The 24,825-nt window shown below is 39.0% G+C and overlaps 1 protein-coding gene across 7 annotated transcripts in view; it reads left to right on the plus strand.

Moving 5' to 3' along the window:
• LOC107677765 (rho guanine nucleotide exchange factor 4) overlaps positions 1 to 24,825 on the plus strand; it is an 86,257-nt gene that overhangs the window by 24,552 nt on the left and 36,880 nt on the right. For 4 of the 7 annotated variants that reach the window (XM_016472788.1, XM_016472796.1, XM_016472848.1 and 1 more), the window contains 4 exons: positions 14,952 to 20,624; positions 21,983 to 22,306; positions 22,942 to 23,071; positions 24,260 to 24,307. In XM_016472788.1, the coding sequence (XP_016328274.1) occupies positions 14,952 to 20,624; positions 21,983 to 22,306; positions 22,942 to 23,071; positions 24,260 to 24,307 (6,175 nt within the window). Of the gene's footprint in view, positions 1 to 6,389; positions 6,583 to 14,951; positions 20,625 to 21,982; positions 22,307 to 22,941; positions 23,072 to 24,259; positions 24,308 to 24,825 lie in introns of those variants that run through there. The other 3 variants (XM_016472803.1, XM_016472810.1, XM_016472830.1) reach the window with 3 other exon arrangements.

Below are 24,825 nucleotides of genomic sequence, written 5' to 3' on the forward strand. Positions count from 1 at the left end.
GCCCGCTCCTCCAGAGCGCCCTCAAGAGCCCGCTCCTCCAGAGCGCCCTCAAGAGCCCGCTCCTCCCGAGTATCCTGCTCCGCCATGGCCTCCCGAGTATCCTGCTCCGCCATGGCTCCCTGATCCGCCCTGGAGGCTCTCCTTGTCTCCGCCCGATTCCAGTCCTGCACCAGCCTCCAGGGCGCCCGCCCCCCCTCCCCGATGATACTGTTACGGCGCGGGACGCGCCTTCCGCGAGGGGGGCGATCTGTCACACCCCTGTGGATGGTAGATTGTGGTTTCTCCCTCTGTGTCCTTATTTGGTCATTCCTGTTCTCATTATTAGTTAATCACCTCATTGTGCTCACCTGTCTGCCCCTCGTTATCCACCCTATATCAGTTATTGTCCATTGTGTTCCAGTTTGTCGGATATTGTGAATGTTACCCTGTCACCTTCCTGAATCTGCCTTGTTGTGTCTACATTAAAAGTATTATTGGAATCCTTGTCGTCCTCGTCGTCCTGCCTGCCTCCACACACCGTGACCATGACACCACAGAGCAACAGTGTTGCATTTTTCAGGGAAAGCGACCTGCAGATGTCTTACAGATAGTCGTCTCTGCACATTGAGCTGAGATAGCAGAAAGTATTTTATCGAAAAAAAATATACAATTTCACATTAACATTTGAAAACATTCGCTGCTGATAAAAGAAATGACATCACGACATAGACTAAACATTTTGTTTTGGTGGAGTTTAGATGATTACATAACTGAATGTCCTGCATACAGGAACTCCTAAACAGGTTGTTTTGATGTTTTTTTTTTAAAGGTACCGGCTTGTTTAGAACAAATAAAAACACAAACACAGCACGTCCCAACTGAGAACACATGATCCTATCAGACGAATTGTCACGTCATGTAATTGACCCACACAAGGGTCATGTTAAACGTGTGTCATGTCAAGGTTTTGTGACCCTGGACACCTCAGGCCAGGGTGTTCATGCCACATGCTTTTAAAATTTGTCTCACAAGTGACTACTGTGACATACTATGAAACGAAGTCCATGAAGCTTACAGAACGTATCGGTTCTAAAACATGAACCTGTGAAAATAGGCTTCTGTCAGGCTTATGGCATTTTCCACAATACTGTACAACATAGGGCCTCAAAATCTTAAAGGGGACATAACACACACAGTTTCACATGTTAAAGGGATAGTTCACCCAAAAAAGAAAAATTAGCCCATTATTTACTCACCCTCAAGCCATCCTAGGCGTATATGACTTCCTTCTTTCAGATGAATCCAATCGGAGTTATATTCAAATTTGACTTTGATCTTCCAAGCTGTTTAATGGCAGTCATCTAGTGTTGCAGTTCATCAGTCCAAAAGAAGTGAAATAAAGCGCATCCATCCATAATAAAAAATGCCTCACACAGCCACGGGGGGTGAACAAAGGCCTCCTGTAGCGAATCGATGTGTTTTTGTAAGAAAAATATCCATATTCAAAACGTAATAATCACTTTAATGTAGCTTGCGCCAACAGTTGTACACGGAAGCAGTTCCGGGCTGATGACGTATGAGTTTAGCGTTAAGCATGCACTGGTGAGTCTGGTGAAAACCAAAGTTTGTTTACAGGATCAAAAGAAGCAAAGTTTCCTTACTTTAGCAAAGGAAAACCAGTCTCCTCTTGGCTTATATCAAAATCCTCAGACATTCTTCTTTACAAATCCTCGTTTTGTACTTCTAATTCGTGACCGTTGTTTTGTTTTGATCTCTCCCCTGCGCTTCCGCGTTCGTCACTTCTGAGCGGCGCATGTGCAGCGCCGATCTCATATGTCATCCGCCCGGAACTGCTTCCGTTTACAAAAGTGAGTGCAAGCTAGATTAAATTACTAAGTTTTAAATATGGTTATTTTTCTTACAAAAACGCATCGATTCGCTACAGGAGGCCTTTGTTCACCCCCCGGAGCCATGTGAGGCACTTTTTATTATGGATGGATGCGCTCTATTTTACTTATTTTGGACTGATGAACTGTAACACCCGCTGACTGCCATTAAACAGCTTGGAAGATCAAAGACAATTTTTAATATAACTCCGACTGGATTCGTCTGAAAGAAGAAAGTCATACACCTAGGATGCCTTGAGGGTGAGTAATTCATGGGCTAATTTTCATTTTTGGGTGAATTAACCCTTTAAACTTAGAGTATTGCATCCTTCATATCTCTGAAGATTCTTTAGTTTTATCAGATCTATAAAAGACAGATACAGCTGTACAGCTTCTCTCTGAAAAAGTCAAGCTCCTGGAGGCGTGACGTGGGCGGAGCTAAAGAGTCACAAGCACACAAAGCTTTTGCGTAGCGATCGTCTGCAAGCTGTGCCATCGACATAAATAAAACAGGGACAAAAAATTGATTCATTTAAATTAACTATGTCTAACGAATGAAGCATGTTAATGCCGTGCTCTTGCTCTCACTCTGGTTGATGTGTGCGTGCTCTTCCGGGAGAAGTGGGAGAAATTTTGCCCTTTATGACGTCATACAGGGCCATACTCTTTCATACAACTCATACAACTTTCCTAAACTTTTTTTTTTTTTTACTTTGACGATGTTTAGCATGAGAATCCAACTCTTTAACAGTGTAAATAAGTCAGAATGCATGAAATAGCACTAGACCCCAAGCTTTAAACTAAAGTTTTTCAGTAAATGAGTAGTAAAATGAGGTGTTAAACTTTCACAGAATTTGTATCAATGTTGTTTAAATATAGTAAAAATAAACAAAAATTAAATGACAATTTAGAAAATAAAAATGTAAATTAGATTAGTTAAAAAAAAACATTGGAAATGTGTCTGTAATTTAACTTAGTGAAAGGAAGTGTTATCAATAACTTTCCCAAGATAAAAAAAGTATGTTTTATTGTCGTTTATCCCAAAATTTGGGAAATATTAATAGCAATAAACATTAAATAAACAAGAATACGAAAGACCATTTATAAAAAAGCAGATACTCCAGAATACTTAAAGGGATAGTTCACCCCAAAATGAAAAAAATGAAAAACAGGTTTGGAACAACATGAAAGTGAGTAAATGATGACAACATTTTGGGGTGAAATATTGCCTTTAATATTGGTTAAAAAATATTCTTTATTATTTGTATATACTATACAGTATATATTATGTATTAATTTTATTTGAGATAATTGTTTATTGAATATTGAATAAAAGGAAAACAACACTGGATTTGTACCTCTGATACTTTAAAAGAAGGCAGCGGGGACATATGGAAAGGACCGTATATGTTTAATTTGCAAGAATGAAACATTAGCCTACTAATTTCCTGAAGAAGTTAAATGCAGTGCCTGTATTGCTTATATAAATGTTGACCTTTCACTACAGCTTCCGTTTGGGACCACGTGCATGGGCCACTGTGTACATTTCAGTGTGGGTGTGTTTTCTTGAGTGCCTTTATATCTATAGCTGTGCTGAGTTGTCAGAATCGTGGTGGGAGTCTGCTGTGAGTGATCTGCTGGGTAGCTGAGTGCTCTCCAGCTGCTTTTGTAATTATAATGCGTTTTGTGTCGATTCCCGGCATACTGCCTTCCCACCCCTTTGTCTCTCGAAAGCCTCTTGACAGAGTTCATATCCATTATGAGAATTTCATAAGCTTCTCCTTGGCCCACACAAAGCTTCTTGACAGAGTCCCGCCATCTCGCTCATGCTGTGGAAATCTTCATCTTCTAAAGTGCGAGAAATCGAGGAACGGACACTCTCCTTCGTGACTGTCATTCAGTCACTTTGTTCACAATGGCCTCATTCAGGAAAGGCCTCCGACTAAACAGTGTCAAACTAAATTAGAGAGAGAAAAGTGTGAGGGAGAGAGATAGAGGGGTACCGGTCACTAGAGCTACCGGTCCGTCGCCAACTGCCCCGACCGTCTACCTCCCAGAGGGAGTTGATACACTGAATAGCCCCGAGGGAGGCTGCTGTCACCCAGGGAACAGCGGAGTCTACAGGCAGAGACACAGAGGACGGGCTTGAGGAGTTTGACTGAATTGTCCGTTGTTGTGGGCAGCAGGCGGTGATTTGTGGTCACAGCAGACTGTGAACAAAGCCAAAACGGTGTAGACAAAACAGAGAATAAAAGACGCTCTTTGTTAGGTTACAATAGCTGATGCTTTTTGTGTGTGAAATAATTTAACCATAGAACAAAAAACATTTGATCAACAGCCAGTAATTTGCATTTTTTACAGTCTGGTTATAACTCTTAATACTTGTCACTCTTTTCTTCATTTGGATACATTGCCATCCTGTTTTCTAGCTGGCAGGTGTGCAAAAATGGGCTGGCATGCCTATAGCTTCTAAGATTTTAGATAAAATAGTGCTTTTTTGTTTGCTTTTGGTAATTGATAGTCTGATAAATCCTCATAATAGTTTCCATTCCCCTCAGTTTTATTTCCACATTTGTACAGCAGAGGGCGCCCTCTGTCAAGAACTTCTACACTATTTCAAAGCTGGATTAATAATGTGAAATGAGAATCCTGATACTGTAGTTTTATTCACCTACCTGCTAACATTATGCTATTGTCATTTCAAATTACTTTTACACTGACATGATTTTAACTGGCCCCTTTGGATGTGAAATCTTTTGTAGCAGTAATATGGTACTTTGGAATCACTGTCCTTCCCATATATTACTCAAAATGTGTCTTTCCTCATCCACTCGATTTACTTTTTAGCAAAGAGATGCTTTAACATTCACAACACAAAGTTGCCTCTAAGTTTATCCTGGCCATTTGTGGAAATTATTCATTTTGATTCAATAATTTGAATTCGAGTAGGTTCTATTAACACACTTTGATTAATTAAATATAAAAATGCATTTATAGGAGTCTTTAAATACCTAACCTAATATATCTTTGGCAAGAAAGAAAAAAAAACTACACGCTGTTCAAAAGTTTTATTTTGAAAGAAATTAATGCTTTTATTCAGCAAACATTGATTAAATTCAATGACCTGATGGTCAGGTTTCAATGCTATGAACGCATTTTTATTCCAGTTACATCGAGAAACCGAGTGCATTGTTTCACCACAGCTATTCAGTATTTAGAGAAATAGTTTTTGGTGCAAGAAAAAAAACATTAAGTTATTTCTTTGTAGGAAAAAATCAGTAAAATGCTACAAAGTGTATAATATGCCCCCTCACAGGTAACTGCAGCTTAGTAGCTAACTATATGTCAACTATTTGTAGGTTGATTTCCCTAAAAAGTGCAACTGTGGGTCTGTGGCAAAGTCAAAGGATTGTTCTGTTGGTCCCACTTTATATTAAGTGGCCTTAACTACTATGTACTTACATAAAAAAACAAGTACAATGTACTTATTGTGGTCATATTGTATTGCAAAACACTTTTGCTGCTATTGAGGTGGGATATGGGTAAGGTTAGGGACAGGTTTGGTGGTATGGGTAGGTTTAAGGGCGGGTTAAGGTGTAAGGGATGGGTCAACAGTGTAATCATAAATGTAATTACAGAAATTAATTACAGATGTAATTACAAGCAGATATTTTAAAAACACAAGTACAATGTAAAAACATGTATTTACACAATAAGTGCATTGTACTACATGATTAATTTAAATGTAAGTACATAGTTGTTAAGGCCACTTAATATAAAGTGGGTCCGCTCTGTTTGTTTGATCTTGACCAAACTGGCACAACCAATGGCATCAGTTTGGGGCAGGACTATATGTATAGAGCGGAGAAACATTGAAACAGTCATTAGTTGTTTTTGGTGACACTAGTTGCACAGAAGTTGCATACTTCAGGTTGAAGTATACCTCTGCTATAGGACAAAAAACACTTTCCACTGCAGGTCCTCTCCTCATGGGTTAAACCTTCCCACAATATGTTTCCCAGCTCTATCATAAACACATGATAACACCAGGCCTTTGGAGAGCGTGTGCCCACTTGACCTCACTGCAGCGACAGCCAAGTGATGTTTAGTTTTACTTCACACTAGTGTTTATATAAACCAAGACACCACAGGTACAGTTGCTGGGTGGGAGTTTTAAGATTAAAGCATTAGCACAGACACTGGGCGTTTCATAGACACTCACCTAACAATATAAAAAAAGAAAATAAAATGAACTAATGCTTTCCCATCCACAACACCCTTTTTAATCCACCACAGCCCGACTTGCATGCTGTACCTCAGACTGGCCTCAGACAGCGTAATTAAACCTTTTAAGATGCTTGTAGGATCAGAAGTGAAATGGTTAAATGATTCTCTGGCTAAAACGGTTGTTTTTACATAGCTGAGTTGAACAGAGGAGTGCTCATTGTTAAAGGAAACTTTAACCACTGGCATGGCATGACAGGTTCATTCTGTCTCTCGCTCGCTTTCTCTCTCTCTGGCTGTGCCATGAGTCTTAGAGCGCTCCTAAATAGCAACAAGTAAGCATGCGGCCGGAACGGGCTGGAGAAACTCTCAACAGGACATGAGGATTGAGAGAGAGAGGGTTAGAGGGGGAGTGAAAGAGGATTGAAGCCGTCCCCTCCTCAACACACTCACAATGTTGAGTGTTATATACTTCCTACGAAGCTTCTTTAAGGTAAGAGTGCTTCAGTTTGTTTTCCTAGCTTTGCGTTGGTTACGGATTGTTGGAACAGATTAACATTGCGCTGTCATTGTGGTTAGTTATGACATTCGGGTCATTTTCGTTTGAAGCTGTTCTTAATAGGTTATCTTGTAGCTCCTTCTTGGAAAGAGGACAGCGTTGAGTTCAAAGGAACATTTTTGAAATATTTGCTTAGGTGAAAAATATGTTGAAGTTTTAGATGAAAAGTGTCATAGCAGATAATATTAGCATGTCAGTATCTGATACATTTGCTTTCATGAATTATATTAAGTTTGTTCTGTTTTGATTCTTTTAGTATCAAACAAAGTGTGTTTTTTTTGTGTCAAATGTCTGACAAGCGTTGTATAATGGCAGTTTGGTTGTATCCTTGGGCTTGTTTCTTGAGATCACATATGTCTTTGATTAAATGAAGGACGCCTAGATCACTGCCTGGACTTTCTCCCACTGAGTCAGTGAAGCTTCACCAACGGCCGTATTAGTGTGCGTGAGTGGCCTGGCGCAGTTGGGAGGCAGCATTGGCAGCGTCTTCAGCGTTGTCATGGATTTGGGGAGGTGCTGTTTAAAAAAAAGGTTTTCAGTGGTACAGCAAGGCAAGTAGTTTTTCAGCTTGATCAGGGTCTAACTTAACTTAAATAAGAATGAGAACAATTTACAGTTACTGTCACTGCAAAGGGTGGAAGCCCTTTGACATCGGCCTCCAGTGAGTCAGTGAGCAGGAAAGTTTTGTCACTAGCAGTGTTCCGGTTTTTAAATCCACATTCATGCATGCAAAAATCTTAGGAATATGAGCCAAGATATGTATGCTTTCAGCACATTTTCCATATAGTGGCCCCAAAATGTATTTGAAGACTTAAAATGTATAAATGTCACTGCATTCGTTTTATAATTCTTGAAATATACTTGTCAAGCAAAGTATTTCACAAATACTGTAGATGTTTGTTAAACTTTAAATGACAAAACATGGACTTATCAACAAATCTCTTAAAAAATATGTATTGTAATTAATTAATAATTTTTCCTTTTTATGCATTGTGTTGCACACAGTGATGGATTTCTAACATTTTGGAATAAAATGGCAGACTCCTTACTTTCATAGCTAGCATTTTATGTATCGTAAATGCACATAATTACTAAATAATTACTAAATACAATAAACATTGTCAATTTTGAATTTAGGAATAAATAAATAATTAATTAAATAAACACAGATAATCAAATAAATAAATAAATGACAATATTGGCAATATTCTGTTTGCAAGTGATATTTACTTTTTTTCTTTGTATTCACATCATAATTCCCATTTTATCTTAATTGTGATTTAAAGGGATAGTCCATTCAAAAATGAAAATGCTGTCATCATTTTATCACCTTCATGTCATTCCAGACCTGTTTGGCTTTCTTTCTTCTGCTAAACACAATAGATATTTTGAGTATTTGTTTCTTCATACAGTAGAAGTCAAATTGTAACCAAAACTGTTTGGTTACCAACATTTTTCAAAATATCTTTGTTCGTGTTTTGCAGAAGAAAGAATATCATACAGGTTTGTCGTGAAATGACGGTGAAGAAAAGATGACAGAATCATCATTTCATTTTTGGGTGAACTATCCCTTGAAGTGTTTAAATATTTCCTGGAGCCACTGTACATCATGTCCCCTACTTCTTAAACTGGTAGGAAAGCAGACTAAGCTGTTTTTATGGGATGTTGAATACAGATGAAGAATGAGCGTCCTGAAGCAGCTCTGCAGTTGCAGCTCAGTTTAAGCGCAGTGCCTTGTGTGTTACTCAGCTCTTCCAGCAGCCTCCTCTGTGCTGTAAGAACCACTCATTGAGGGGCATTGTCGAATTGGAATATGTCATGCACAGCATCAGTCAGATTATGGTTGTGAATAAATGCATCCCCACAGCCCGGCTCTCTCTGAAAGAGATTCTTTTGAATTCATATTCTGCCTTTTTGGCATGGGAATGTAGGCAGTTTATGCAGGAGCTCAGTCAGCATAACCGCTTCCTAATCATTTCAGCCATAATTTTGTTGACATAAGCAGTCATCAGCTTAATCAATCAGTTGTCAAACTGCATGCTATGAACATAAACTGCCTTGACATTTGGCCTTTTACTGTACATCTCTGTACCCCCAGCTGAAATGAAAGCCGTGAAACAGCACTTTTCCCAAACAATACCGCTCTCAAGCGAAGAGCAATGTTACAGAGGATCCGTCCCAATCTGCTCTCCCGTCAGGAATATCAACGATCAGATTGCACATGTATGGGAGTTGTTTTTCCCATCTGTGTTTTCCTGGGGCAGTTTGATTATCCGGTTTCTCTTTAGATCACAGTGCATTGGCATGTCAGAGCTAGACGTGAGTAAAAGTATGGATGTGGATGCATGTGTTAGCACGCATGTTGTTGTTTGGGACTGATAGCTGTGTGTGTGTGTGTGTGTGTGTGTGTGTGTGTGTGTGTGTGTATGTGCATGTGTTGATGCTCTAGGCCCCCGATTCCTGTGACATACAGGGTTGAGAATGCCGATTACATACCACACTCAGTTACTCAATACATCGGCTTCTATTACACTTGGCCAGACAGGGAAATAGACGGGCAAATTAATTGAAGAAAAAAAACAAGAGAGCAGTGAGAGATTTATATGCTTCATTAAGCAAAACATTTAGTGAAATTGAAGTCTTGTGGCATGTGACACATGAGGAAGCTCAGAAGTAGTTAGTACAAGATGTCTGTAAATGCAAGCAAACGACATACCAAATGATTTTAAGTATTTTTTTTCAGTAGCTTTCAGCTTTTATATGGCCTTTCCAAACAATCTCATTTAGAGTAGCATAACATGACAGCAAGAACTGATAGTGAACATGCAAGTGAAGGTCTCAGCTAAACATTTTTTGTTATGCAAAGCCCTAATACTGTTAAAATGTCTCACAATGAGTCATTTTCAGCGTCTTCCTGAAGTCTCACTCAGAAAAAAACAAAACAGTTTATAATAGATGTGGGCAGATTTTCAATTTCCCCAGAGTAGAGGACAGGAATGTAAACCAACTCCAAGAGGCTACAAGCTACCCAGTGTGAAGTAGAGGTGTTGTGCACCCCCCCACACACACTTAAACCCCAGCCTATACTTTTCTTAATAGATTGTCCTCATATATTATGACTTTTGGCCATAAGAGCTCTGTAATCATTTTAAACATTATCTCTATATCTTTGTCAGGGTTGACAACATGCAGTAGTAATTGGATGCTAGTTAAAACAAGTGTTGTGGGGAATCTTTTTAAGTGGTTCTTGAGATCATAGGTCATAGATCATAGATACACTCTCAGAAAAAAAGGTACAAACTGTCACTGGGGCTTAAGTGTACACATTCGGTACTAATGTGCTTTTTAAAGTACTAATACGTACCATTAAGGTAATATGTACCATGTAGGGATAAAGAAATAAATGCTTTTTGTTTTGTTTTACATATAGCATTTAGTATTTAGCTATGGTTCAGTGGATGTGTTGTTGTGTGTTATGTCCCTGCTCTGTGAACCTGTTTTGGGGAAAACAGCTCCCTTGTGTTTTGGCGATTGTGTCTGTTTAGATTATGTAACCACTGATAAAGTATATCTCATTCTGTTTGGTAAACAAGCTTCTGCATATTAGAATGGAAAAGAGGGATCAGGGAACCGTTGTATGAGTTTATAGGGCAAAGGTCTTTTCCCTGTGCATTTTTCTGTGTCTCTTTGAGAGTTATCAGAGCAAGGCTTTAAGTTCTGTCTCTCAGCAGGGGAGCATTGCATAAGCTGCTCATCACCTCCTCATTAGGAACAAGAAAGTACTTGTTATTTGGTCTGCTGATTCAACATGCAGTGCCCTTTATCTGGGATCCCTAATAGTTTAGAGAAATTGCGGGGATGAGGGTGTATTTAACCTCTTGTGCTTCAGTGCATCATGAGGGATTTTAGATAATATGATCATCAGATTTGGAAAGCAAACAGACTGGGAGATTATGTTCTGCTATCAGACTCCTGTGAGAAAAGTCTGACTTAAGGTAAATCAGGTGAAAGGCACAGGGTGTAAATCACATGATCAAATCCATGTAAATTGAGATGTATTAACTGCCATGAAAATATAGCCTAATCATCAAAAAGTAATTTTAACATGTTTTATGATTGTCAAAATGCAAGCATAGTTGAAAATGCCTGATATGAAATCTGTTTCTTTGTTGTCTCTGCAATCTCTGAATTAGATTTATCTCAACAGTAAGCATTGACCTTCACTGTCTGTCAGACAGTGTGCACATCTTCTGAAAATTTACCGCATGCTCAGTATGCAAGTGTGATGTGCGTGACACTGATCTGATTTATGGAGCCTGTGTGTTGCATGCTGCTTCTGGAGGACACTTATTCAGTAGATCAGGCATGTCACGCTGAATTACACACTTACCAATGACTGGAGTAGAACCTGGCGTAAATGTGCAGTTGAAAAGCCTCAGATACTCTACAGTGAATAACTGATCTAGACTTCTAGTGCAATTAAAAAATAATAAAAAATAGAGTGCCGGTCATGTTTATAATACTTTGGCATGAAAGAAGGAGCCTCATACCTGCAGATCCTGCACTTCAAAGCTAAATGAGAAATGCCTGATAAAAGGACCTTTGGTGCAGATGTAATGGCTCAAATGGGGTATTCCAAAGTGAGCACATGACCTTAAAGTTAGCTGGAAGATAATCTTCGAATGAACCGACGGAAATGATGAAGTGTTGGAATGATTTAGTGGTTTTAAATGTTAAATTCAGCTGATTTAGTTGGCACAGAGAGGATCGCAGTTGTGTGTGCACCAGCTCTAAATCACCACATCCACTTACTATGCACAGCAGTGCACATGAAGGCTCCACTATACTTGGAAAGCTAAAGCTCTTAAATATATCCACTGGGTTTTATGCATTTCAGGTGAAATTATATCTAAAGCAAACATTTCTGCAAAGACATCTTACTATTTTACTATTACTTCAAATACACAGGTCAAATTCTCATCTGATGAGAAAGCTGGTAGAAGATATGGTCTTTGATGACCTCATCATTATATATAAAGTCTCACATATTTCAGGATATTACTGCACATCTTGGATTTGATGGTATATGACCTTCACTGTGTTAAATCTGCTTTCTGTGCTCCTCACCACTATGTTTAGAAATAAGAGCAGCCCTCATGCGGAGCAACTTACCCACAATCTCCTGACACGTCATCCTTGCATGTATGCAGATCTGTTTGTGTGTGTTTCCCTCTCTGTGGTTGGCCTCCCCGATGGGATGAGCTCATGCTCATGTTGGGAGAGCAGCAGGATCCTGTTATTGCAGCACTTCACTGTGCCAGAGCGATCCGATGCATCCCTGAACCTCCTCCGGAACCTCAATCACCTCCTGACTTTAAAACCACCCTCCCCTGAAACCAAACCACTACTCCTGAATCATGAATCCTCATAAATCTAAACTAAGGAGGTTTATAATGCCTGGAGAAAGATATTGTTAGCAATCCTATTCATCTCAATGACTTGGCTGTTGTTCTTATTTTTGTATTCTAATCCACAATGCATACATAAATAGATGCATAAATAAAACAATGTGATGTGGAAGACAGAGAATGTTGCTTTGTCAAACTTTGTCAAAATGCACGGGCAATTTTTCCCCCTGAATCTAATTATTAAATCATGTTACAACATCAGGCAATAAACAACAGTATATAAAGCATGCTACTTGTTACACTGTCACATGACCTCAACACACTGCAAGTGCAGAAGCATACAGTATGTTGATGTTACATTTGCATGTCTTTAGGGTTAGAGGAAACAGACGCTCAGTCTGGAGTCTCTGGACTGTGCACTGATCCTGCACCCATGAGGAATGATGTAAGCAAAAGCACTCTGAGCTCACAGTGTATTCTCAGTGTATCTCATTAGTGAGCGCTCTCTCTCTCTTTTATAATGTTCCAGTGACTTTAAGATACTACACTGTGGGGACTTAAGATCAGAACAATCTGTTCTGCCACACAAGTAATGATATGGATATTATTAAATGACTGAGAGTGTATACCTCATTATTATTACGACAGGTTAGCAGCAAAATACTGAGACTTTGATTGCATTTTTAATTATTTTTACTTGTTATTAGTTATTCATAATTTCTTTTTATAGCGTTGTTTGCACTGTTGTTTGCTGAAGAATTATGTCTGATGTACTTATAATGGAAATTACATAGCAGGAAGGCTATAAGAAGCATCTAATTTTTCATGTAAAATGAATCTGTAGTTTTCATGGATGTACATGGGGTCGACAACTTTTTTGACATGAAGTTACTATATATAGATGATTGGGAAAAAAAAAAATGTCCCAAAGATCCTCTATTAACCCTGTATATTTAAGATGGCTTGTTGTTAATGAGTGACAAACTTTTTCAGTGAAAATAAAATATGAACCAAGCTGAAGGACTGTGAATATCTTGTGAATAAATATATGAATATTTATCAGGCATGTCATGTAGCGTGTCAAGTGGCTTTAAGGGTCAGTAGCAGTCCTGTGTGCACAATCACGTGTGCTTTTTTTGTCTCTGTCTATCCATTTTTATCTTATACGCATACCATGTATATTGTATATTCACACTTTAACACAAACCCAATCCTCCCATTCTCCTGCCCAGCCTATGATATAGTGTTAAGATGTTAAGCCATTTAGAGAACTCAACTGTAATCAATTTGGCAAAACAAGCTCTGGTTCCTGAATGGGGTCAGATGACGTGTTGTTGGCTGAGGCCAATGCGGACAGGTTTTACGCTTGGCTTATGTTGTACCACTATGTGCTCTGTCATAGTTTTGACACTGATAAACTGATAAACACTGTTAAACAAGTAAAACGTATGTTTAGTTAATAGGATATTGAACATTAGGGAGTTTGTTTACATCTCTAAAATGAGAAAACAGCATCACGCATGAAATAAATATATATATTTATAAATCTATAAAATTAGTTGTATTCTGTATGTGTGTGCATGTATATATTACATTTTTATTATAATCCTTTTTCTTTCATGCATAATGCTATTTAATCTGTGATCTGTGATCTATCTATCTATCTATCTATCTATCTATCTATCTCTCTGTCTGTCTGTCTGTCTGTCTGTCTGTCTGTCTATCTGTCAAGCATAAGATTCATTTATTGTTTACATTGACAAAGACTGTGCAGTATTTGGCACTCTTCGTTACCTGCTGTACTTAAAGCCATTCTTCTTAATGTCCTCCCTAATTTAACCTGAAGGGTTTGGAGTAGCTTGACCTGTCTGGATTACCTAGAGATGTGCTGTGCCCGATGACCCCTCAATTATTAAGTACAAGCAGGGTACGACAGGGAGCTCTCATCTTTTTCGTTAGCAGACTGACTTAGTCTGTTGTCTACTTTTACAATCTTTTGAGCTCACTAGATTGGAGACATGGTTAGTTACTGGTATACAGACCAGTGGGTTATGAGGCTGATAAGAAGGGATTGTGGAATGTGCTGGAAAAAAAAACAGTGCGTTGCGAACAGCAGCTTGGCTGGTGGTCTACTTAGGGGATTGTTTGTATGTTTGACCTAAGCTGGATGACAGCGCAAATGTCTGCTCTGGTGCAGGTTCCCATCCCTTTCCACAGCCTACTGACTATGAGTGGAGCTCATGGGGTCAGGTTTTTTCCTGTTAAGTATGGTCCGGTTAGTCCCTACAGGTAGATTTTTGTAACCACACTATCTGCTACAAATGCATTTTTCTCCATTAACTGTGATATATGGTGTTACTTATAGTATATGCAATCTGTTGTATTGCTGTCAATTACTTTTTATTAGCTTCTTTTTTCGTCAGTTGTCATTTTTTTGTTCCCCCGTTGTTTGTGCTAATATGATGTTAATGACTCATACAATCTGTTATGCTCTTGTGTGTTCATCATCATGTACAATTTTGTTTATGGGAAACAATTCCTTGTACAAATGAGCTAATGGATCAGATGCTTCATATAAGCAGATGCTTCCTAAAGAGCTTTGATTTAGCTGCATAAATCAGGACTGGTTGAGTGACACATTAGTTCCAGTTGTGAGGGGAAAGAATTTAAGAGTAATTGAATGATCATCATACCTCTGTGGGTAACTTTACAAACATATGTTCCTCTTTAGAGTTAAATTGATTGCAGACAAAAAAAAAAAGACTCAACAAATTGTTCAATTCTTATTTTGAATCGCCTCACTGATGTCACTTATAAACTGTTTACTTTGAGAAAAATAAAGTCCCCTTTGTTAAGAACAGCAAAATAACTCACACATTCTCTTTGTCCTCCTAGGCCCCAGCTTTAGAGGACTCTGGGAGTGAGGCAGCCTGTCTGGATGATGGGGAGTCTCAGCAGGAGGGGCATGGAGAGCAACAGGACCATCAGGAATGGTGTGAGCCGGTTCCTGAAGCAGCACAGGACACAAAAGAGGGATATTTTGACACACACTCATGGCCCAGTGACACTTTCTCTGAATCGAGTCATGAAACTAAGGACTGCTGCAGGACACCGCTCAGCTATGAGGTTGGATCTTGCTCTGTGGGTCATCTGGACTCACACTCTCCATTTGTCAAACCGTCACCTTTGGTTAGAGGGAGAAATCCCTCTTCAACAAAACAGCATCATTCTGTCAATCATGCTGACAGTCTCTGTAGAACAGTGGATAGAGAGCAATTGCAAATACAGACTGGAAATATGGGGGTGATGCACATGGGAGTTGATGGCACTGGAATGTCTCAAGCTAAGGGTGCTCTGGAATGTGAGGAGGTTTTCAGCAATTTTCCAGCGGAACCTGAAGTTGATTCTTCTTCAAGGAATGGCCAATCCTATGTAGTAACACCTCTACTGGCATTAGAGAACTCTGTGGAACCGCAAACACTCACTGAGCCATGTGCTAATGACTCATTATTGACCTTAACAGACGGTGATGGAGCCAAGTTTCAGTTTGCTGACACCTTTGAGGGAAAATCAAAATGGGATCAAATTAACAAAAGTATCACGAACACTCAGTCAGGACACAATGATCTGCAAATACAGTTCATAACCTCAAGTGAGAAACAGTTACTGCAAAATGATATTGACAGTAGTAACACTGAAATACAGTTGATTTCTAATGCATCTGTTGTGAATAGTAAAGATGCCGACTGTCATGAGCTGGGTGTTGATGAAAATAAGATCAGTTTATCTGTATCACATCATCTTTTTGTATATGAGTCTGTATCAGTTGAGAAGCCTATTGAACAGAAGGCCGAGGAGTCAACAAAACATAGCCATTCACAGCCCTCAGTAGAGCACAGCCAATCACAGTCTTCAGTAGAGCACAGCAAATCACAGGCCTCAGCAAACCATAACCAATCACATGATTCTGTAGAATGCAGCCAATCACATAACTCAGCAGAACACAGCAAATTACAAGACTCAGCAGAACACAGCCAATCACAGGCCTCAACAGAAGACAGGCCATCACAAGATTTTGTTGAACACAGCCGATCACAGGACTCAGTAGAACACAGCCAATCACCGGATTCTGTAGAACATAGTCAGTCACAGGATTCTGTAGAATGCAGCCAATCACAGAATTCAGTAGAACACAGCCAATCACAGGACCCAGTAGAACATAGTCTGTCACAGACCCAAGTAGAACACACCCAATCACAGGATTCCGTAGAATGCAGTCAATTACAGAATTCAGTAGAACACAGCCTGTCACAGCATTCTGTAGAATGTAGCCAATCACAGGACCCAGTAGAACATAGTCTGTCACAGACCCCAGTAGAACACACCCAATCACAGGATTTTGTAGAAAGCAGCCAATCACAGAATTCAGTAGAACACAGGCAATCACAAGACTCAACAGAACACAGCCAGTCTCAGCATTCTGTAGAATGCAGCCAATCACAGACCCCAGTAGAACACACCCAATTGCAGGGTTCCGTAGAATGCAGTCAATTACAGAATTCAGTAGAACACAGCCAGTCACAGGACTCAGTAGAACACAGCCAGTCACAGAGCTTAGTAGAAGATATGCCATCCCAAAATTTCATCAAACACAGCCAATCACAGGACCCAGTAGAACATAGCCAATCAAATAATTTTGTAGAGTGCAGCCAATCACAAGATTCAGTAGAACTCACACAATCAAAGGACTCAGTAGAACAGCGTCAACCACATATTTCAACAGAACACAGGCAATTACAGAATTCAGTAGAATGTAGCCAATCACAGGATTCCGTACATCACAGGAAATCACAGGATTTAGCTGAACAAAACCAATCACAGAACTTCATTGAGCACAGCCAATCACAAACTTCAATGGAACACAGCCAATCACAGTCCTCAGTAGAAGACACACAACCACAAATTGATTTCATTAAGGCAAATTCTACGAACACCCAATGGACTGTGACCGAGTCAGACTCTGGTTTTATTTCAAACACAGTGGCTTTTTATGAAAAGGGACAATTAAAACAGGACTGCGTGGATGTTTGCATGGATTGTGAAGTCAATCCAGCCTTGAAAACTTCTGGAAGGCTTTCATCAAAGGATACTGACAAAGAACTCGATTTGAACTTCGAAAATAATAACAGTCTAAATTTAAAAAAACAGGACTTAAATGACACCCCACCTATTGTTTCTGAATGTGAGTGTTTTGCAGCTGAGAGAGCTTTCTCAAATGTGCCTAATGCAACTTCTGCTGGAGTGTCAGACTCATTGCATCAGCGTGTGATCAATGAATGGACCTCAGAACAGTCAGATCTGCAGGCCAGACCTCATTGTGGTTACCAAAATGCCCCAGTATTACAAATGCACACTAAAAAAAAGGATTACTCAATTAGTAGTTATCACATGGACAGTCATTGTTTAGAGGACAGTGGACAAACTTATTCAGGGGAACATGAGCCTGAGGATGATTTTTATGAAACCCATCAGTGCCCTAATAGTAGAATTAATTGTAACACACAGGGTGAATTCACTGAAGCACAAGTTTATGTTAACACTAAAACTTTTGATACCAATGATGGTGACGTTTTAGAAGGAACACAGAAGGATAGCAAAACACATCACATTATTAAAGGGTACCAGAAAGAATGTACAATAGTTCCCTCAATAGAGCAGTCAGTGATTTACTCTGATAGTTCGGGATGCATCGAATACACTAGGCTCAAGTCATTGAGTGTTATGTGTCCTGACATGAAGACAGCTGAAGCCAATGGGTGTCCTGTAGACAGTCCTGTCGAATCTCTGGCTGGTCTGTTTGAGATTTCGTATGACAAATCTCAAGTCAGCCCCACAGATGATTGCTTTGAGCTCAGTGATGGCCTTCATATGAACTGCAAACAAGTAGCACATTGCTTTATAGAATATACAGAGACCTCCAAACAATTTTGCCGACTCGACACCCTGTCTGACAAACAAGCAAGGCAAAATGAGTCAATTGAAACAATTGAGCCGGATGTTGATGTTTGGTCTAGTGCATGTACTGATCCTTTCACAAATGCTCAATCTCCTTTTGATTATTTCCAGCTGAACAGTAGAAACAATGAATACAGCTCAGACACAAATAATAATATTAAAGCCATTACTTTAGAAGAGTGTGCCTCAGGTGAACAGATCTCTTTGCCCAATTCTTTGCAAAAATACTGCAGGGTTACCAGCAATGCTGGATCTTTAGTTTCAAAAGGTGGTGATTGCAAAGACAGTGACTCTTATAGCGCCCCTGCTAGTCAGGCCACTCCCTTTAAAGCACCTGAAATGAGGACTGCAATGAATGGCGAAGATAATGTTGCTAAACCTTCTGAATTTAATGAATGTAGCAGCTATAGAAATGTTATATTAAAGCAGCTCTGTGATTGCTGTGGTGGAAAGGATTGCCAGCTGCACTTGTCTGCACTGGAGGGAGAGCAGACAGCAGGAGGATTTCAGCTCAAGGGCACAGACGGCATCAGTCAAAGCAGAACTGCAGTGTTGCAAACCTTGAGTCCCACACACACAGATGACCATTACAGCACACATGGAGAGGTTAATGCAGACTCTACAAACTGTGAATTTTCGCATATTGGCCATTTGCTTGCACACAAACATCCGGAGCTCGTCCAAGAGAAAAGCATATTACCACTGGTTGGTGGCTCTCTTAAGGTCGATGATACTTATGCATTAGAAAACATGGAGAGAAAGCTTGAAACTTTCATGGCAAACTCTCCTGAAAGCACTGATTCAATATGTGAAACTTCTGATCCTCTTTGTAAGCAATCTTTGCAACTGCACAACTCGGAGATCGAGGACACATTTGTTACATGTTGCCGTATTTTACCCATCACTAATTTAGAGGCCATTTTGGAGTTGGACCGTTCTCCAGAAAGCTCATTTGTGACTGAAAAGGGACTGGAGGAGCAACAGAGAGGAAGTCCATTATCAGAAGTTGGATTCAATGAGGAATGGAGCTCTTGTGATGACGTCACAACCCGCCCACATACGGACGTTTCTGCCATGTGGACAAAAGCCAGTGTAGCCACTGTCATGAATGAACCAGATGCTGGAGAAACAATGAGCTCTTTATCAAATGGATTTGATAGCAGTGATGGTTATAGTGTTTCCAGTTTTGTGTCACAAGACCTTGACTCCAGTACCAACAGCGAAGAGATGGAGGACAGCACTCAATCATCATCTAGTCTTCATGGTTCTGCAAGAAATAAGAGAACCCAATCAGGGAAGGGCTCTGTGTTTTCTGTTTTTTCTCGAATCCCCTCATTCCGCAAGATCAAATGGGAACACAAAGGCAATAACAAGGTTGATCCAGAAATTAAGGACTCCAACGAGTATGGAGATGAACGGAATGAGGTGAAGTACAATAGGTCTCTCACACGTAACAAATCCAACCCTTCACTGTACAAGACCCCTATTTCTCATAGTACAGATCATCTTACAGACATTTCAAAATTTGTTGACCACTCCAATGATGATATTTTTGAAGAAGCTTTTTCTTTGAACTTGCACAATAGAGAGAAGTATGCACAATGTCAAAATTTGTATCAGCAGCAGCAACAGCACAAAGATGGAGATGTACTGAAATGTAGAGCTTCCCCAACGACAGAGGGACTGCAACAAAAAAGAAGCAAAAGTACCGACAACTTAAACTTACGCATGAAGCTCGCGATAGCTCACAAGTCTCTGTCTAGCCTGTTTGAGTCCAGATATCCTGAGAGGGACAACCAGGAGCAGATTTCACAGTCAGAGAACGAGGAGGTAAAAACCAAGCAGTCCTGGAGGAAGATGAAACGCTCTAAGGAAGCAGAACTTTACAAAAGAACTCTATCGGTTCCTGGGACGACCTGTGACAAGTCCATACATCAGAGCCATATCGATTGTGCCTTCTGTGCTCATCAGAACAGGTCCAGACTTAACAGCTCACTAGCTTCTCAAAAGAGTTTGATGAACCAGTGCCATTCTGATTCACAGAGTTTGAAATCTGGACCTCAGTCTGATGATAGTAAATGTCTGGAAGGTGGTGAGCTGCCTTGTGCCCCTTACTCAGATTCTGAGGTCTCAGTAGATGGCTTTGAGGCCAATGTTGAGGATAGGTCACAATCACCTGTACACCCCACTGTTTTTGCACTCGCAAACCAGATGTCACCTACCTGGACCAGATCATTAAGCTGTTTTGAGACCACTGATACTCCGACGAGGCCCATGAGCCCCAAACCTCACAGTCCCGGTCTGGGCTGGACACACCAGAGGAGCTTCCGTTACCCCTCGAGATCCGTTGCATCTTCTCTCTACTCGCTCGGTCAGGGAGTGAGCACTGACGGTCTCTCCGATCCACCTCTGAGACCGACGTCTCTGAAGCCAAGGACAGCACAACTCCCTACAGCCCACTCTTTTGATTCTGAGTGCTTACTAGAGGACAGCAGTTCAGACAGCCAGTCTCAAAATAGCCTGAATTCAGCATCCCTGATCAACAAACCAGAGGTGAGTCAAAGGCAGTTATGAAGTTTATGATGTTAGGAGAGCTTAGATGTGTCCTTTGAACATTTTGAACAGGATTGCTATGTGATTTGCTCACTTTCTATATTTAGCGTTGCTGTTTAGTAATTCTACTTCAGTTAAAATTTTTCCCAAGACTCTTCATATGTGAAAGCAAAAGTGGATAGTTATGGTGCATTTTTCAAAATACATTCCTGCTTTCTGTTGCGGAGTTGGACTCAGTCAGGATATTTACAAGGGTTGTTACATGTTTAAGTCACAATACTAAAGAGCTTTCAGAGAAATATGTGCACTTCTCAAAAATAGTGCCATCTAGTGGCTAACAAGGAACATTTACGATCACATTGTCTATATATCCATGGCACAATAATGTAGTGAACCCTTTCAAAAAGTGTGGCTTACACTGCAAACGTTTTTTTTTTTCACATGAAGCTGTAAAATATTCTAAAGTTTGTTTTCATAGATTGTTTATTGAATGTAAGAGCATTGTGCATTTATACAATTTTTGGGTCAGTAAGATTTTTTTTAATGAAACCATTACCATTTAAAAAAAAAAAAAAAAAAAAAAAAAAAAAAAAAAAAAAAAAAAAAAAAAAAAAAAAAAAAAAAAAAAAAAAAAAAAAAAAAAAAAAAAAAAAAAAAAAAAAAAAAAAAAAAAAAAAAAAAAAAAAAAAAAATCTTATGTTTACAAAGACTGCATTTATTTAATTTAAAATACAGTTAAAGCAGTGAAATCATATAATCATAATAAGTAAATATCATTACAGTTTAAAATTACAATTTAAAACTTTTGTATTTTAAGATATTTTAAAATGTAATTTATTACTGTGATGGCAAAGCTCCACCTTCAGTGTCACATGAGCCGTCAGTAATCATTCTAATATACTGATTTGGTGCTCAAGGAACATTTCTTATTATTATCAGTGTTGAAGACAGTTGTGCTGCTTCATATTTTTGTGGAAACGGTGATACATTTTTTTTTTCTGGGAGAAAAAAAGAGGAAAAAAGCACATTTATATGAAATAGAAATAGTAACATTTTAAATTTTTCATGTAATTTAATGATTAATTTAATGCATCTTTGCTGAATAAAAGAAATAATTTTCTGAAATAATATTACTGACCCCAAACATTTGAACAGTAATCCATTAATCTGCCAGTGCATACAAAATACACATACATTAGAGATATTTTTAACAGTATAATGATGTCTTAACTGAAAAGTATAAAAAAGTGTAGTGCAGTGTAAATATCTCGCTAATGGTTACCAAACGTTAATATATGACATCCATCAAAAGACATGTACATGTACTGTACAATAACCACCTAAATTTGCACTCAAAGCATGTAGAGCACAGTACTGAGCCAGCCATCCAGTCAGAAGAGAGAAGACAACAAGGAAGTGCATGTGTGCTTCGGGTGAAGTCCAGAGAGCAGGGTAAAGCTGCACCCAGACCCATCTCAGACCTCTACGGTTGGACCGTGTCTCTTCAGGGCATCAGAGAGGTAGCGCTTGACCTGGAGAGGAAGAACAATTCGCCCGAAACACATCGGCGCTCATGCTCATATGAAACGTTGACTGATGTGGAGAACATCTGTAAAAAGAAGGTTAACACGCGGCAAAGTTTGCTTCAGCTTAGCACACCAACATCTCAGAAGCACAAGAAAGTAAGGAACTCATCAAAAAGGGAGAACAACCCGACCATCAGCATCTCCCACTGCACCTTTTCTTCTCCTGTTCTGCTTTCTTCCTGTTTTGTACTCTTGGAGTCATTCCCTTGTAGACCCTTTAGGATTTCCAATTTCTCTTCCGTTTCTTGTAATTTGCCTGAATGCACAAAAATCTGTCCGTACACTTTCACTATTTCCGATGTCTGTCAGAAATCTCAAATGAGCATATGAATCTAAATCATTTAAAATTACTATTTTACACAGTTTTTCTCAGTACATATATTAAATATATATATATTATATTTAATATTTATTAATAATAACAATGATGATTATTATTACTTTTGTAATTTTTTAACTCTGTTTTTCAGTGCTTTTCATTGTAAATAAATATAGACATACAGACAATTATTTTATTAAATTAATTATTTAATTTTAATTTATCATTAATAATATACACGGTTTCTTACTGTTTAGTCAGTACTTTTATATATATATATATATATATATATACACATACATAGTAAATAGTAAATTTACTAGTGTAGTAGAAAATTATAAATAGCAAATATGTATGTATTCACTCATTATTATTAATAATTATAATGAGCATGCTTGTATCTCATTCATAGGTGCGTGCTAGACTTTCCCTCACTTCTCCAGAGCAGTTCCCCTCTGTTTCTCTCAAAGACCACTTCTTTTCCCAGAGCACACCTGTTGGACTGGACTTTTTGGGCTGGCCTCACCGTGCGTCATTTTCAGGTACGGAACATTGGCATTTAAACCTGCTATACATTGCACCACAACCTTTTATTGTAGTACAAAGTATATTGACTTCCTAAATCTTTCCTTTAAGTCTGGGTGTACTTTAGTGTCCTCCAGGGGGCAATGGTTTCCTTCATTCTGCAACCTATGTTTACCCCCTGCCAGTTATTTATAGTTCTGTTTGTGACAGTCGGAGCCCAGAGACTCACAGATGTCTTTGATGTAAATTTATAGTCTTTCATCATCAAGCACTAACCCATTTGCGTTGAGATACCTGGACATAAACCTGAGGAGGTCTTTGCCCAGCTGCAGCCGCAAACAAACAATACATCTGTGATGAATTCCACCTACAACGTGCAATTTCTTAAGAAGTTGTGCATGTACGTAGCGGGAGCACAGAGGCTATCTTTGTGCGGTAATGCATGGAGCGGGGAGCTCAGAGGCCTCCAGCGCTGATCCTCTCTCTTTCTGCCAAACAATCCTGCTGATTATTTCTCACCCACTCACTGGTGCCATGCCTTCTCTCGCTCACTCTCACTCGCTCTCTGAGCTTAGAGGTAGACCTGGCATAGGTTTATAACCATCACCCTTAAAGACACTCACATACGCACACTTTAAAAAGGAGACTTCATTTAGGAAATCGAGTGGAGTGTCTCAATAGAAGTGTAGCCTTTGATTGTAAGCTACTATGAAATGGGCTTTGGCTGACCTTGAGTTGGCTGTTTTGCTTGCCTGCTGTTATGAGCATTATGTTTCTATGATCAACATAAAACCCTGACTAAATCTGAACCAGTTATATATTAAAGTGAGCATTTTTTTTCTCCCTAACCTCTGATCTGAACTGAGACTTCTTGATCTTTTTTTTAACTGTTGCTCTGTTTTATGTAAAAATTTCCTCCCACTATTGATGTCTTATTGCTGTGACATGCTATGTATTTTGCAAGACCTCTGTAAATCCCTTGCCTTATGTAATATGGATATCTATGAGGAGAAAGACACAGTGACCTCATTTTGCCCCTTGCTGACATCATGCCCACTCTACGACCTTTCCGTACACCGCATGACAAGCCAATGCAGCATTCCTATTGCGGTTATGCTAATGTAGAACTCGAGTCTTAGTTTGTAGTTTGAGTTCAGGAGCACTTCATGAGAGAAACTAACACCGATACATGCTTCTGTCCACAGAATCGAATCTCAGCACACCAGCACAAGAGGCACATGTCGCCCCTCTGGGTGAGTTTACTCCTTCTGAATCACAATACGAGCTGGACAATGCCGGAGTGAAATATTGAAGGGACGTTCAAACCTGTTTGTTTGGCCTGTATGCATTTGTGACAGCTAATAGTCCAATTGGCTTTTTAAGTGTGTGTGATTTAAACTAGGGGTTTTGATGTCATATTTTAATCTTCAAATATGAAGATCCCCTTGAAAGAGAGCCTCTTTCTATAAATACAGCTATGTACTTCTCTTATAAATACTCTCTAAAAAGTAGAAAAAATAGTTACCATGCATGATATTGTTGTTGTTGTTATTTACAATGTTTTTGTCAATATTTTCTCTTTCTATATATATTAAATATTTAATATTATTATAAATAATAGTGATAATAATAAATATAATAATGAAAATAATAAATAATAATAGTAACATTTGTACTACTACTACTATGAATAATAATAATAATAATAATAATAATAAATAAATTCTATAAATAAATAAGTAAATGCATACAAAAAAAATATTATTATTAC

The sequence above is a fragment of the Sinocyclocheilus anshuiensis genome, unplaced genomic scaffold (genome assembly GCF_001515605.1).
Source record: "Sinocyclocheilus anshuiensis isolate Anshui unplaced genomic scaffold, SAMN03320099.WGS_v1.1 scaffold1299, whole genome shotgun sequence".
In the NCBI taxonomy this organism is placed as follows: domain Eukaryota; kingdom Metazoa; phylum Chordata; class Actinopteri; order Cypriniformes; family Cyprinidae; genus Sinocyclocheilus; species Sinocyclocheilus anshuiensis.